The 14361-nt window shown below is 41.2% G+C and overlaps 1 protein-coding gene across 5 annotated transcripts in view; it reads right to left on the bottom strand.

Annotated features, from left to right (window-relative positions):
- The window catches only part of PHRF1 (PHD and ring finger domains 1), a 32498-nt gene that overhangs the window by 14258 nt on the left and 3879 nt on the right, over positions 1–14361 (bottom strand). For 2 of the 5 annotated variants that reach the window (XM_033003506.2, XM_033003503.2), the window contains exons 2-9: positions 12640–12731; positions 12440–12554; positions 11990–12112; positions 10222–10454; positions 9087–9170; positions 7977–8098; positions 3933–4030; positions 3194–3366 (exon numbers count right to left, since the gene is read on the bottom strand). In XM_033003506.2, coding sequence (XP_032859397.2) covers positions 3194–3366; positions 3933–4030; positions 7977–8098; positions 9087–9170; positions 10222–10454; positions 11990–12112; positions 12440–12554; positions 12640–12669 — 978 coding nt within the window. In that variant the 5' untranslated portion in view covers positions 12670–12731. Of the gene's footprint in view, positions 1–3193; positions 3367–3932; positions 4031–7976; positions 8099–9086; positions 9171–10221; positions 10455–11989; positions 12113–12439; positions 12732–14361 lie in introns of all 5 variants that reach the window. The other 3 variants (XM_033003504.2, XM_033003505.2, XM_042784486.1) reach the window with 3 other exon arrangements.

Genomic DNA, 14361 nt, shown 5'->3' with positions numbered 1-14361 from the left:
TGCTATATTGAGTTGGCCATGCCCACACCATCCATATTCCTAAAACGTCATGGAATCATAGAATCACAAGTGGAAGGGACTGTTAAAGATCATCTAGTCCAACTCGCCCCTGTCATGGGCAGGGATATCTTCCCCACCCTCTCTCGTTTCTTCAAGCAGCTACAATGCATCAAGAATTGATGACGTTTCACATGAGTGTAATAAATGCAAAGAGGCCTCTGATGTTACACATTATTCACTGTGCTGATTTTCTACCAGAGCATATGCACCAGATCCCTGTACATTTACAACACGTGTATGTGGCACAAACACTAGAGGAGGATGGCTTTAGAGTACCTTGCAGTGGCAAAGAAGCTTCAAACTGCAAAATGTTTAAAAATAGGGTATGCCAACATCAATATATGCTTCAGTTCGTCTTACGATGGAAGCAATTTCGCCAGGCTTCTCTGTTAGTGTCACTAATGCATGCTCCAAACTATTTTACTGAGCTATTTTTATTAGAAGGCCATCTTTAAGTATTGTGGGTGCCAGTAAGTACTAGATAAGGTTCTAGAATTTAGAGAACGGGATGGAATAAGGAAAACCCTGAACATTACCTTAAACATCTTTATTTTTCTAGAAGGACCCAAAATAGTGCATCTAGTTAACCAGCACTAGTTTAGGCACCTACAGAACAACAGAGGAGTTACAAAACAAACTGTCCCCCTGAATACTAAAGCTTTCCAAGGATCTGAAATCAGCATCTCTCTATGCTTTGAGGGCAACAGCTTACACACTCCTTAACTAGGGGAATTAAGCTTCAGTCAACTCAAGGTACGAGACAGAATAAGATGCACTTTTATTCAGAGAGAAAGGGAATGAATAACAGTGTCTTTCTAGGTATAGTTTGCAATAATCTCCACAGACTGAGAAATGGAGCTAGGGATGGCTTCCTGAATGGGAAGGACTGGTCTCCCAGGCTTACACTACTATGCAGCAGTGAAGTCCCCAGGCACCACCTCTCTCATCTGCAGGAGACCGCCACACATTATTTCTAAAACATCTAGGGAAAGAAAGAAAAGCAGCAGCAGTTACCTTGCACAGCCTTTCACCTCAAACAACACTCTTCTACAGTTATTTTTTTCAGTATATAGCCCTGACAACTCAGATGTAACTGCTTAACAGCCATGCATCAAATCATTCATCAGGTTTTTCTTTTTTATTAATTCTTCTGAAGTTGAAATTAAGAGGCCTGGGTTTGGAGACAGGTGGGTTAGCAGCCAAATAAGATGACCTTCCACCGTGGAGAACATAATAAATTTAAGGTCTGCTGAAGTACTCTGTGAAGTCCTTAAATCAAGGAAAAAAAACCATGATAAAATCTTAAGGTGAGCTAGATCTTTGTTCATGGCACCTATTTCAAACCGCACTTACTGCTGTAATTCAGATTATTTGGGATTTGCTACAAATTTCTCTCCTCCCATGTACAATGACTTTGACGAGAGATTTAACAGGTAAACTCTGGGGAGCTAATTAACAGCAGACTGTATCTTACCTTCCTGCTGCTTGGGAAGAAATGGAAAACCTCTGCTTTTTCCCCCAGATTTTGGCATTTTGTTTTGCTTCCCTTAAGCCTGTCTTTATTTACCTTTATTTCTTCTACCTTAAGTTACAGAATATAGAAGTATAGCTTTTAAAGTTGAGGCACTTCACAATCTCAAGTGCATTTCCTTTGTCTTTCTCACACGATTTTTACAAATGGATTACGAGGGAAAGCTTAATCTGCCAGACCTCCTACCTCCAAGTCAGCCTTTTCCCAGTCTGCACTTCACACTCCAAGGAGAGCCTTTATAGCAGACACAACCTGAAAGCCACAGCCAACTGACCGACTTCAAGAAATACTTAAGCTTTATTCACTCTTCCCTTCTCCCTCTTTTCTACATTGTCCTATCTTTGGAAAAAAAATTACTTAATACAATCAAAACTGCATGTCATTGTCAGACGAAACCAAGTTTATATTCATTGAGTCACAGAGTAATTCAGGCTGCCCAGGATCTCAGGGTGTCCCTCAGAAGGGACCGACCTTTCTGTTCACTGATCAACACTGAATTCAAACCAGGTCGGTTAGGCCTTTCTTCAGGCAGGTGCTGAAAGCCACCAAAGACAGAGATTTCAAAAACTGTCCAAGCAAACTATTCCCACAGTTGGCCATCCCTAGGGGAAAACCAATTTTTCTTATGTCAAATCAGATCCTCCTCTTCCTTTCAATGTTGTAGAATGTCACAGGTTTCTACCAAATTCAACAGCAACACTAATGAAGAACCAATTAACATATCACCAGTCCCATGGAAGTTATTTGGAGGCTCTGCTTCCACTCTAAGTCACCATATGCTCCTGTGCAATTTAAGGCTTTTTATATTTATGCAAGTGACAGGTAGAGTGCTTTGGCTAAATCCAGAAAGCAAAGCAGGCAGGAGATTCCCAAGTTTGAACATTCTCAGTTTGCAGCATACTAATTATAACCTAAAGGATCATAATTATCCCAGACAACAGAAACATCCAGGAACATCTCAGCTGCAGTCATCTTCAGCAAATAGTTCAAGGAATAAAGGATTTGAGGGACCTTGGGTATTTGGGAAACTTTCTTGCATTGATTCTCTGGTACCCGTTAACATGGTTGAACTCACACTGCCACATCACTGAGGACAATGGCATCTGGGTTTTTTCTCCTCAATAAAAGGCTGATTTTCACACACATAGAAACCTTAAAAATACTATATTTTTCTCTTTGGTTTGGCTGAAGGTGGCCAACAGTTTCTACTGCTGTGGGAAAGGGAGCAGAAGGATAAACAAACAAATACACAAACATCAAATAAGCACACCCTGTCTCTGCAAAAAAGCATGCTAAAAAACCCAGAAGTGGTGGACAAACTGTGCATTAACAGCCACTGGGAACAGAAATATAATTTTGCTCACAGCTAATGTGATAAAAATGCAGATTAAGAGAGGAAGCTACCACAGATTTCAAAATAGTCTTGGTCACATGCTCCACTCAATTTGCACGTTCTACATCTCAATTTGAAAGAACTCCACAACTACTAACCATTGTGCGATGGACCGCCAACACTGACAGCTGAGCTACTTAAGGGGGGGACTTATGTCAACTCTTCCACAAGGTTCTTCCAGAGGCTCATTAGCAAGCACTCCTAAATACCTGAATTTGTTGTGCTGTCGTTATCCGGTTTCTGTTCACTGTTGCCCTAACTCGTTCGCTCTGCCGGGTTCTGGCTATAGCTCTGGTTCGGACATGAGGGCGTAGCCTACTGGTGGTAGGAACAACATCAGCCATGAGGGCAGCAACCTCTTCTTCACTGACATGATCTGTATCTTGAAAGAAAAGATGCACAGGTCACTTGTCTTTCAACAGGCGAAATCATTTCAAGATTTTTGGACACGCACACATACACACACACAAAAAAAAAATCAGTATTCCCCTTCTTAAACCAGTCACCTCCAAAGGCAGACATTGCCCTCTCAAAAGGAAATGAGCACAGACACCACCGCTTCAGGCTGTTACACGGAAAGATGATTTTCTAGGCAACAGAGATTGCTGCTACCTTGGCAATTTGAGGTCAGGATACTAATAAATTCTTTCCCATGTAATACAATGCAGTTGCACTACGGTGCTGGGCTTGCCCCAGGAAGGTTAAAGGATGCTTATAAGAAGCAGCTTCACAGGTTGTAACTGAGGATGAAAATCTTAATAAACAAGATCCTCTTATCAGTCAAGAGTTCAAGTCAACTCTTTAGGTTCAAGTGAGAATGCCTATCAAACCAATTATTTAAAACAGATAAAACCAGGGATTAAACATCTCTTCAAAACTGCACATGCTTCACATCATTTAAGTCAGGAAAAAAATATTTACTTTGACTGGATATCATGTAACCCTTACCTGCAGCAGCACTGATACCCATGGGGGCACAGGCTGGACAGAACCATTCATCTACAGGGACTTCACTCAGAGGTGGATTAAGGCATTCCATGTGATACCTTGAGAAAACAAACAAAAAAAAGTGAAATAAAAATCCAACAGTGTGCTCCTTACCACAGGAAGGGAGCCTATCCAGATGCTACATAAGACAGACACATTTTCTTAAGCTTGAAACTACGGTCTACGCATCTGCTTCTACCATCCTCCAGTGAAACGATGCTACCTGATAGTTACATAAGGATCTTCAATTCTAGACGGTATTTTGATCACTTTAGGCTGAAAAAAAGCTCAGAAAAGCGAGCGTTTTTCTCTCACTGTGTGGTGTATCGCTTGCCATCCAAACCCAAGCTGCAAGAAATGCGCAGAGCCAAAACTGATGGTGGCAAAGAGAAAGAAGTATTGAGGTGCTGGGCAGACAGGCAATCAGGAAACAACAGTGCTTTCCTGCAAACCAAAATAGCACTAACGTGACTGGTATGCATGAACATTTTATTTTGCATGACTAGACGCAAGCCAACTGCAGTGTCTTGTTACGTTGAATAAATGCATTGCTTCCCACACACACCTGACATGATTAAGACACCTGGTGACAAGGATTTCTGCGTAACTGCACAAACTTGGTTGCAGAGCATGGGTCTGTCCCTGACTTCATACAGCTGCTTGCAGGACTGGAGGCTAACCACACTGACCGCCAAACACCATCCAGCTGAGAACCGTGCTCACCCTTATCCAACCTCAGGGGAAAAGAAGAGAGTGTGATGCTCCCTTCAGTAGGTCTTTTGAAATGTTCTCTACCCAACAGGCTGAGCAGCTAGGCTGGACAGTCTCACCAGACACTTACAGAGAAGCCACCCAGGAAAGCTCTTCAACATTACCCAGTCTGGGTTCTGTAATTTGTTCAACTCCGGTTCTGGCAATTAAAATCCCGCCAAAGCGACATGTGTTAGTAGCACAGAATTTTTGCAGCAACTTGTGTTCGAGTTACACTGCTAAAAAGAATTAAAACAGATTTCCCAAGTAAATTAGGTGCTTCTCGTGAAAACCAAGTGCTTAGACCAAGTTCCCTAGGCAAGGAACATGGGGACACCACAGCCTACACCTAAGAGTTTCAGCTTCAAATTAGCAATGTTACTATGACCAACTTTGTTCTTTTTCTAAAAGAGAAAACCCCACTGTCATTTCAGATGTAGTACAGTGTTTAACTCCAAAATAAGTAGAAGAAAGAGTGAAACTCTTCTCTGTTTCACCCTCCCATGCCAAAATTCACTGCCTGATAGCATATCTCAGTGCCTGGCCACAGAGCAGGAAAGGGAAGGAACATTCATCTGATGCTATAATCCCATTTTATAGCAATATAAAAAAACTAGAAAGAGACTACAGCTGTTAATGTACCTTCCACCCATCACCCCAACTTCAGATCGGGTCTTTCAAATCTGTTCCCAACCACACTGTGATAAACTCAATTTGCAGCTAAACTGTCAAAAACACCGGTATTATGTTTATACTAAAATATATTAATTGGCAATACAAAATGGAATATCACATCCTCCTTGCATGAAAGAGTACACCTTAGCAGATGAGATTTCACACTCTTTCAGAGACTTAAGAAGATGAAGTTGAAAACTTAGGTTTGCAATAAATGCCTGCTTTAAAATTAGAGTAGCAAAGTATTTTCCTTCTCTGGGAAAGGAGAGTTTGTTCTCCGACTGCCAGGTACCAGGAATGAGATCATTTCCCCAAAGCAGTATTCTGACAAGTAATACTGTTAGGTTCAGGCCAAAGTCACAACAGTACTCGTAGCAAGAACTTCATTACATACTTCTCAAATTATCTCTGGGAATTCCGAAGTCACCTTATGACCCCCTTGACAAGCAAAGACTTTCAGCTCTAAAATGTTGGACACTGGAGAACCTATTGCAACAGCTATCTAGAGTTCCTTGGATAGGGAAAGAATCTCATCAGAGAAAATCACCATAGCAAAACTCAATGCCAGATCTTACAGAAGAATAAGGTGATACTTGTTTCACAAAAGGACTCAGAAGTAAATTGATTTTCCTCACGCTCATTCTCTCAGGTTCATTTACCTGCATTCTTGCACCTACCCACTCACAAACACAAATACTCTGTGTGCCCAAGTGGTCTGGCCAGGATTAACTGTGTGCAATGCAGACTGCAAGAGACACTGGCCATCAAGTCCTCAACACATCTCTTGGGCTCTGTGACTGGCAGCAAAGAACTAAATTTGGATTTCTTTCTTGTACCTTTAAGGAACGAGTGGATGCTTTTGGGGACCTTCTGCACCATTCTTTTGTCTCAGTCCTCACAACAAATAAGAAAAATGAGATCTAAGAAATGAAGGAATTTTGGTCATGAAGGTAGCCCTGCTGTTCATTTTCATGACACCTCTAACAGGGTTACTCTCTTCTTGCTACTTGGTAACCTGAGGTCACACATGAATGTGTCACACCACTAATGCAATTAACCCTTTTTCGACTGTTTGGTCAAGTGCCTAAACATGTGCACTTCTGTATTCATATCAATCCTAACGCTATTGTTACATAGTTCAGAAAGTTACGTTGTCACATTCCAACAAGTCTTACCTGAAAATGGTTTCAAAGGAAAAAGATTGGATTACTTAAACCATAACTTAAATTCATAAGATAATAGCATTGTACCACACAGCTTAAACATTGTGGAAGGCCACGTCTACCTAAAAGCGATGGAAAGGCAAGATGACTCCATTGGCTTTAGAAGTGTTGGCAAAAATAGCTGATGAAATTTTCAGTCTAGTGTCAGGTCAGGAAGAATGTAGAGGAATAAAACCAGAATTTGAAGCAAGCTATTCTACGTTTTTCTAGAGTTAATCTCAGCCATGAAGAGCCACTGAAGACGGTACATTCTTTCTTCAGGAAGTGTTTCTGGAAATGTTAACTCTAGAAGTCAAGCATTTATACAGAACTTTTTAGGAAAACAAGATAAAAAGCAAAAAATGTAGCAGACTTGGGGAGGGGGTGTGGGGGGTAATAATCAGTGAAACTATTGGGACACCACAAAGGAAAACCTGAAGCAATACCCTGAGTTCGGATAAGGCTTATGAAGTTCCCAGAAGAACTGAAAGACATGACTTCAGTTAAGGCCTATGAAACACTGATTTTGGTTAAGTATTTTAAACTCAGTGTTCTGATGACATGCTTAACGATATTCAGCATCCCTGATTTTCTCTTCTCCAGAAGGTGAATCAGTGTACATGGACACTACAGAACACAAAGACAAAACCAGACTTACCAGGTGTCTAGTTAGCTTGCTAGAAATCATTTTTGAAAGATTATTTTACATATTCAGAGCAAGCAAGCATCTCTCTTTGTTCAATGGGTAATTTCTGACATCACCAAACTGACAATGCTACAAGACTGATTAAACAATATGAGAGCTTTAAATTCTAGCAGAAGGCTGTAGGCCCAAAGTTGTGTTCAAGTATCTTGATGCCTCTACTTAAACATTTTATTAATCAAGGAGGGGGAAAAAAAAAAAGAAAATGTTAGGCAGAGACAGAAGTAAGGGAATAATTTAATAGCTGTGGCTATAAAGAAAAGACCTCAAAATTTCACAAAACTGTGACTCTTAAGCACTTCTCTTGCACAGTGCTAATACTCAGTCAGTTGGGACAAGTCATGCATCCTTCTCAAGGCAACATAAAGGATGTCATTTACCTTCCATGCACCCAGATATTGCATGGATGAGCACAAACACCTCTATCACTTGAAGGTACGTTCACCTGCTTTGGTGGTCTGCAGCACTGGTGTGCTCAGGACCTGCCACGCATACCCTGCTACATGACCAGAAAAGGATCCATCACGGGAGGGGGGTGTCTGCACTATAAGTATGTGGATACAGGCCTGGCCACGCGGTGAAGAGAGCAGCAAGGGGCAGCCTACAGACCAGACAGTGCCTGTGGCCCAAACGCAGCAGCCATGCGGGTGCTGCATTCACTTCAACCTGCCTTACCCTGCATCACAGCCATCACACAGCAGCAGGCGATCCTCGCGGTCACTTCTGCCACACACCTCGCAGAAGGTTGGATCATCCTCTCCGTCATTACCCTGAGCTTTCGTGTTCTCAACAGGAATCTAAACAAAAGAGGGATTCACATTTCATATAGAACGTGGCACTTGAAAAATCCATTATCCTATTAACAGTACCTGCAGCAAAATTTAAAAGTCAATGAACCAAAATGGCTGTTACACACCAGAACCTTCATTTAGTTCATTCAGCACATCTAGGACACGATCAAATGCTTGAAAACATCTACTGAACTTGTCTACTGTTGGATACCAACAACTACAGAAAACTGCGTTTTAAGAACGGGTAAAACCAAAACTCCCAAAGATCAGAAGTAGTCAAACAAATAAAAAACCCCCTAAAACATGACCAAAAAAAGCAAGCTTAGTTCCCCCCTCCCTCCATGATTTAAATGTTAATTCACACTTCTGTTAAATGCAAATGCTTAATAATAAACCATCAGTTTATGCAAACAAGGCATCAAACTCTTAAATGTCCCCTGAAAACCAACATGGTTCTGGTATTAATAAAGAGCAGTGACAGCTCTTCAATATTCTTTTGTGGGACACTACTAGCACACTCAACCTCTGCTTTTAAGAGCTCTACTATTGCCTTGTGTCTCTCTCCCCTTACAAACCCAACTGCTGCACAGTCTAGCTGGTAGAAAGACATAAGGAAGAGATCATGTATAAGCTAGATTATTCCTATTCATATTATAATGGCACTTGCAGTATGCAAGGCATTTTCCCCACGTGGACAAGCTTATCAATGCAGAACAGCTTAGAGTCAAATGTCCATTATACAAAAGAGGCAGTTATGAAAGCCCCCCTCTTCTTGCCATCAGAATCGATGCCACACTTCCATCCATACACAACACTGCAGGAAATGGGGTTAAGGAGGAAGAAAAATTGTAACAGTTCCTTAAAAAGCAGTCTCAAAATAGGAAAGAAATAATTAATCCAAATACCAGATAAACATGCTAGAAGTGTAAACCTTTAAATAGAATAGCTCTTTTGTGGCAACTGGCCTAGTTGTTTGCTACAGTGGAAAGCTTACCTTTTTTAAGATTTTGCCACCAAAATGTGCCCGAATGCTAATGTACTTAAAGAGGATTCGATCCACTGGACAGGAGTTTGCATTCTAGGAACAACAAAAAAAAAAAAAAAGAAAAAAAAAGAAATAAAAAAAGTTTTCCCCATACAGTTAATAAGCACATCTCTTGATTCAATTTTTAAAAAGGCCATCTTCAATTACTAATGGAATAAGCATTAATGTAGCGATCATTTTAACAGCTATTGGTCTTGACATTTTAAGTACTTACATCTGACTTACCTGGTTTACAAACATATTGTATCAGACAAAACATGCATTTTTAGAAAAGTATTTATTATACTGAAGTCATTTAAGTATTATTCAACTGCCAAAGCAACATCAAAGTTCTTCCAAACATTGCCTTGAAACAGCGCTTATGTTTTAGGCCATTTTCTTTCTTTTGGACAAATGAGCATCTGAAAACAGCTTACAAAGATATTCAGCAAGAGTAGTTTCTTTTTTTTTTTTTTTTTTTTTTTTTTAAATTACCACTGGTACTGCTGCACGCACAGTAAGTTTTGATGTAATTCTCACCCTGAATTATGATTATGGGAACTACAGTTAGGTGGCAAGGAACTCTGAAACCTGAATTCAGAACAATCTGCTGATTTAGTCAGTATTCCTTTTCATCTTTTCTACGTTTAAATGTTCAGTGTTGCAACAGACCCCCATCCAATGGTCACAACACAGAATTCAACAAGACAGATTATTATGAAGATAGCTATAAAATAGATAGATATTATAAAGATACATATACAGAGAAATATATACACATACACTCACACACAGAGAAAACCAGTGTTACTGGTGGCTTGACTTGAAAAAAAAAAATTTTAGATGCCTAGAAACACACTTGCTTATGACATTATAGCTTTCAGAGAACAGAACAGATCAGGATGGGTACAAGAAAAACAGATCCACGCTTCACAAACATGAATCCTGACAAACAGAGCAGTCACCCAAGCCTGGGCAGAAAAGCTTAAGAAACAAATATAAATATTACAGTGTTTTGTTCTCATTACAGCAGAACAGCATGATCGAAGGGGAGAAAGCAGAGCACACCAGAAGGCCACAGGACATCAGGGACAAAACACCTCACCTTAGACCACTCGACGATGCAGTCCAAGCAGAAGTAATGGGAACAGTTCTCAGGAGTCCCAACAGCCTGATCCCTAAATGTGTTGAGGCAAATGGGACAGTTTTCGCCGTCCTCATCAGAGGAAATGCTCGCTCTGTTTATGTGCGGCTCCAATTTCAGAGAATCAGTCATTCCCCCCACAGCAGCTTCCACTTCTTCCTCCTCTTCCTCCTCTTCATCATCGTCTTCGCAATCTTAAAAAGTGAGAGATGAAGAACAACTCTTGTACATGCGGAGCTTCAGCAGCAAGGGCAGCGGGGGTGGGCAGGATGCGGTACCAGTTCACAGAAAATTCCAAGTAAGTTTATTTTAAGGGGCTGCAAGGCCGAAGCACAGCCTCCCCAGTTGGAGGCAATAATTTCTGTCATTTTCTTTTTCTCCTAAATCCCTTCACTAAAAAGCAGTGGATTACTCTGGCAAAAAAAAATAAAGCCTGATAATGTGACTAGTCTTGCAAGAGATTAAAAGGAGACACAGCAGAAAACCAACTGATTATCAAAACAAGAAGAGAGTAGGATATGGCAGGCTACCACTGATCACTGAAGTTAAAAAACAGAGTTATAATAAAGTTATCATGTATCCAACTTTTTTTTTTTTTTTTCCTCTTTTTTCAAATAGACACTCCAGAAAACAAGCAGCAGCGATATACTCACCTGCGGAAGAACAGATTAAAGATATCACCAGTAAATCATGATTTTGAGAGTCAAAGGACCTGGGTGCCTCGCTGAAAATTGCTTAAAGAAGCTTGGTTTTGAGTAAAATTACTTTTAAACACTCAGCATAAATTGTTGAATGGTGGTGTTATTTTTAGTGCAAAATAGAGAGACATATATTAGTCTTTCACTAAAACCTGTGAATTAAGCTGACGTTTTCAAGAAGCAGCAAAAATTTGTCTAAAAACCACTCTCACTTATTTTGGTTGATTCTGGTTGGTTGATTTTTTTTGGGGGGTGGGGTGGCTGTTGTTGTTTTGTTGATTTTTTTGTTTGTTTGTTTTTTTAAATAATGAAAATGGGGCGCCTGTCTTTTGTCTTTTCTATTGACCTCTCCTGCCTGGATTAAACAATGGATTAAATAAAGCTTTTTGGCACCTGGCATCAACTTTTCAGTCCGTTTTGAAATCAGCCTAACTAGTACCTTGGAAAACTGTGCTCTTGCCTTCCCAACAAGCTTTAAGATGTCATTAAAAACTCTATTTTTGTCTATCCAAATAATAACTTGAGTGAAGCAGTTTCAGAAGTACATCTACAGAGTATGTTTTCAGTAAAATTAACAAATCCAAGTAACATCCACACTCCTTTTTCAAGGAAAAATTAGTCTTCTTCCCTAGCCTTAACAGCAACTTATTTCCAAAACTCCCCATCACAACATCCACTTTAGAGCACCACGCCAAAAGAAACAAACATGCTTTTCTTAACTGAAATAATAGCATGAGGCACTGCTGCAATTCTGACTTTTTTTCTACTCATGCTGGGGCAGAGTTCGCTCCTACTGACTCTAACTACACCACTTTGGCTAGCGGATAATCTTCAAACATACATATGCTTTAAAGTCTTAGAAACTGGAGAATATTACTTGTTTGTTTATTACTGTAGGATTTGGGCATCGGCCTGAGAGAGCAGCATCTCTCATTTTACATTTCATGGTTAATTTCTGGAGGAAAAGCTTTCATCCCACTCTTCCTCCAAGTATTAAAAAAATGCCTGTTAACACACATTAAGAGACTTACCTTCTAATTCTTCATCTTCACTTTCTTCCTTGCCCTCCTCACCTCCCTCTTCCTCAGTGTCATCTTCTTCCTCATCACTTCCAGTGTCGTCTTCTGAATCGCAGCTATTTCCACCGTTGCCTTCTTAAAAAGAGCAGAGAGGAGATACCGATTTGATGCAGACAGACAGGTGGAACAGTGAAGGACACACCAGAATTCCAGCTCAGGACATTATATATGATGTGAAACCTCGCATTTCCTCGGTGCTATCAAAGCTGCCTGTTCTGAGAAACTCGAGGGAAGCATGCCAGCGCTTTGAAGGACAGGAGTGAAAAAGCAAACCAAAAAAATTCTCAGGCAGAAAGAAACAAATGGTCACAAATGTATCTCTACTGCTCTTTGGAGGTTAAACCAGCAGGTTCTCCAACCTAGAACTAGAAATGTGCACGTGGGGAGAGGCTGCATTTTTACCTGTTTCACTGAGGAGCGCGAGACTCCGTCTTTTGCCCTTGCCCAGCGCAGGGTTCTTGTTCAGCAGTTCGTCCTGGCTGTCATCATCCATGGCAGGACATCGGGAACCCGCTCCCTGCGAGAAGGCAGGCTTCAGCCAGGCAGCACACCACCTCTGCGAGCAGAGCAGGTGCCAGCCCAGCCGCGAGCACCCAACGCACCTGCGGAGACGTCAGCGGTACAAAGGACATCGCTCTACAGCAAAGGCTCCTCACGCCACTGATTCGTTTTCCCAGTTTGAAGTCAGAGGTGGCTACAGGTAAGAAGTTAGCGTTACACGGAGTTTCACATCCCTACTAAGGTAGATGAGACCAGCTGCTTGTGAAACTCGGCTTAGGTGAAAGAGTCAGCTTTATTTTGGGCTCCTGGATGACAGAAAAAGGTATAAGCAGAACTCCCCACTGAAAATGGGAATTGCAAACCCACAAACACCAAAACCATCCTGTGGACTAGCACTAAAAGGCAACATTGAAAGGGGCCAGAGGCTCTTCGAACAACGCCTAGCAGGATGATGATGTGTGTTACAAATCAAAATACTCTATCTTGCTCAGCCGAAAAGAAACAAGAAGAAAGATTCCGTATTTCAGGTCTTTTTAAAAAAAGGCCTTTTCACAGCTCTGTCAAGAAATAGAGAAGTCTCAGGCCTCACAACCATTATTCCACAGAAAGAAGGAGACTTGATTTGGTGCATATTAATGCAATCACATTAAGTGCTGTGCATTAGCACAGACTGGCAATAAAACTGACAGATACTGAGATGTCTCATGAACCAAATTCATAATGGCAATCAAACACGAACTTTTAATATATAATGCTACAAAGCATTAAGACAGACAGATCCCTGCAAGCATCTATAAGCAAGTCATGGAGAAATATAATTAACTGACACTTATAAAGCTAGATGTCGTATCCCAAGAAAAAAAAGGAAATTTAATTCTTCTACAAGTGTGGCAAAGAAGTTTCAGTCGGATGCTCTTCTCCCACTCTCCCTGTTCTGAACTACATACCTTGCATATTAAGAAAATTTTTAGAACAAAACATTATGTATTATTCAAGTGCTCCTGATGCCTATCTTTACCTGCACACTCCCTTTCTGAGCCACGTAGCACAGCTCTGCACTCAAGAGCCTTGAAACTACAGGCTTCGCCAAACCAGACTAAACTGCAAATGGAGTCTTCAATGCTCAGAGGGGCAAAAACAAAAAAAACCAAAAAAACAAAAAAAAAAAGGAAAAAAAAGATCAAGCTTCAACACAACCAAGTTCTTGGTAAAGATTTCTCCTAACTTCAGTAAGAATCTTACCTAAATAGCAGTTTAAACTTTTAGCTAAATTCGTAGCTGTTAATAGGACTGTGTTTAAAAACAATTTACGTTGGCTGAAAACAAGCAGACTCATCAAAAGCCAGTCTGTGATGTAACTGCAAAAAAATAGGAAGACACACTAGGAATTTTTCAAGTTTCAGCAGTGCATATGTATGAATTATTCAAACTGAAACTCAATTATATAATACCTTCTCAAAAGCTAAGTTAGCTACAGCAACACAGCATTCCTGGCGGCGTTACAGCCAGGATACACGAGGGCAGCAGCTGGCAGCACCAGCCCCGCGGCAGGGCAGCGGCGGGCGGCTTTCTTACATACGGAGCAGGAATTTCCACGGCGTGTTTAGATTTTATGCAGAACCTCTGCCCGTGTGGCTTCTCCAGCGGCGGGCTGTGGGAACAGCGCCGGTCCCTGCCGACCCGACCCGTCCCATCCCGCCGGCTTCGGCACGGCCGCGCCGCTGAGGGCAGCGGAGCCCAGCCAAAGCCTCTGCGGGGGCAAAACCGGGGAGAAGCCTCCACTTCGCTACCGCAACCACCTTCGTTCCCCTGCTCCCTTACAG

The sequence above is a fragment of the Tyto alba genome, unplaced genomic scaffold (genome assembly GCF_018691265.1).
Source record: "Tyto alba isolate M040663 unplaced genomic scaffold, T.alba_DEE_v4.0 Super-Scaffold_8, whole genome shotgun sequence".
NCBI classification, from domain to species: domain Eukaryota; kingdom Metazoa; phylum Chordata; class Aves; order Strigiformes; family Tytonidae; genus Tyto; species Tyto alba.
This window is presented reverse-complemented; position numbering and strand designations above follow the sequence as displayed.